General features: G+C 42.6%; 1 protein-coding gene across 1 annotated transcript in view; it reads left to right on the top strand.

Annotated features, from left to right (window-relative positions):
* Window positions 1–1,258, top strand: part of LOC107299265 (S-adenosylmethionine synthase-like) — a 21,579-nt gene extending 20,321 nt beyond the window's left edge. Inside the window, exon 5 of the mRNA XM_029286728.1 lies at window positions 1,004–1,258. Coding sequence (XP_029142561.1) covers window positions 1,004–1,258 — 255 coding nt within the window. The remainder of the gene's footprint in view (window positions 1–1,003) is intronic.
* The last annotated feature ends 452 nt before the right edge of the window (window positions 1,259–1,710 follow it).

The following is a 1,710-nucleotide window of genomic DNA, read 5'->3' on the forward strand; positions in this document are numbered from 1 at the left end:
GTAACAACTTCTGTGCCCTCCATCTGTGTGAGTCAAGGTTGCACACACCCCTCACTTACCTCATCGGGTGTTTGGAAATGGCATTGACCTCAGTACTGCCGGCCCCTTCTATCTTTTTAATTTTTTTTCTTTGTGGATACTTTTTTGGGCAACCTGTAGAGCAGCAGGAGTTCACAATACTATAGAATAGAATAGAATAGAATAGAATATAGAATGCAAAATAGAATGGAATGGAATGGAATGGAATAGAATAGAATAGAATAGAATAGAATAGAATAGAATAGAATAGAAGAATAGAAAATATGGAATGGAATGGAATAGAATATAGAATGCAGAATAGAATAGAATAGAATAGAATGTAGAATAGAATAGAATAGAATAGAATAGAATAGAATAGAATAGAATAGAATAGAATAGAATAGAATAGAATAGCATGTAGAATAGAATAGAATATAGAATGCAGAATAGTAGAATAGAATAGAATGCAGAATAGAATAGAATAGAATGTAGAATAGAATAAAATAGAATAGAATAGAATAGAATGTAGAATAGATTAGAATAGAATAAGAACGGAACAGAACAGAACAGAATAGAATAACGTGTTCATCCCAAAGTGCATGGCTAAATGTCTACAGAGATTCTCAGTCATCTTTTTTCAGGAGGCATCTGGACTTTCTTGTTTTTCTTTGAAGTTACTTCGCTTCTCATTCAAGAAGCTTCTTCAGCTCTGACTGGATCCACACAATTAAACTTGAATTCCCCCTTTGCCCACCCCCCTCCTTCCATCCATTGCGATGTCCGATCGCATTACGCTCCTTTCGTTACGGGAACTGCTCGGACTGTTCCAACACCTGAACAGCAAGACCTTGAAGGGAGGAACAGGGTCTCACAATCTCCGCTCTCCACTTGACACGTTCTTTTTTAAAAAATCTTGCAAGTAGCCAAAGGTTTCTGAACGTTCTTTTCTGGTCTAAAAACCACCCTTTCCGTCATTTCTTTGCAGATCACAGTTCAATACATCCAGGAAGACGGGGCGGTCATCCCCGTGCGGGTTCATACCATTGTCATCTCCGTGCAGCACGACGAAGGCATCTCCTTGGAGGCCATGCGCAAAGCCTTGCAGGAACACGTGATCAAAGCCGTGGTGCCAGCCCACTACTTGGACGACAACACGGTTTACCACCTGCAGCCCAGCGGCCGTTTTGTCATCGGAGGGCCACAGGTGCGCCTTTCGCCTCACACCATCCTGAAGGGTTGAAATCACATTCTAATATTAGATCCATTAAAGGTCGCCTTTGATGTTATCACCAGAACTTGAGCCCAAAAGTTGTGTTGCGGAGTGAGGCGTTTGTTAAGTAAATTTTGCCCCATTTTACGATGTCTCTTGCTACAGTTCATTGATTGGTACAGAAGAATTCTCTTCCCTCGATTGCTTTGACCAGGGGTAGGCCACCTTGGCTCTTTTTATGACTCGTGGACTTCAACTCCCAGAATTCCTGAGCCAGCTATATTGAGGGGAAAGGGAGAGGTTTCCAAGCTGAGCCATGCTGGCTCAGGAATTCTGGGAGTTGAAGTCCACGAGTCATGAAGGGGCCATAGTTCCCCCATGCTGGCTCAGGAATTCTGGGAGTTGAAGTCCACGAGTCATGAAGGGGCCATAGTTCCCCCATGCTGGCTCAGGAATTCTGGGAGTTGAAGTCCACGAGTCAT

This window comes from Protobothrops mucrosquamatus, unplaced genomic scaffold (assembly GCF_001527695.2).
Source record: "Protobothrops mucrosquamatus isolate PMUCROS unplaced genomic scaffold, P.Mucros_1.0 scaffold4739, whole genome shotgun sequence".
Classification (NCBI taxonomy): Eukaryota; Metazoa; Chordata; class Lepidosauria; order Squamata; family Viperidae; genus Protobothrops; species Protobothrops mucrosquamatus.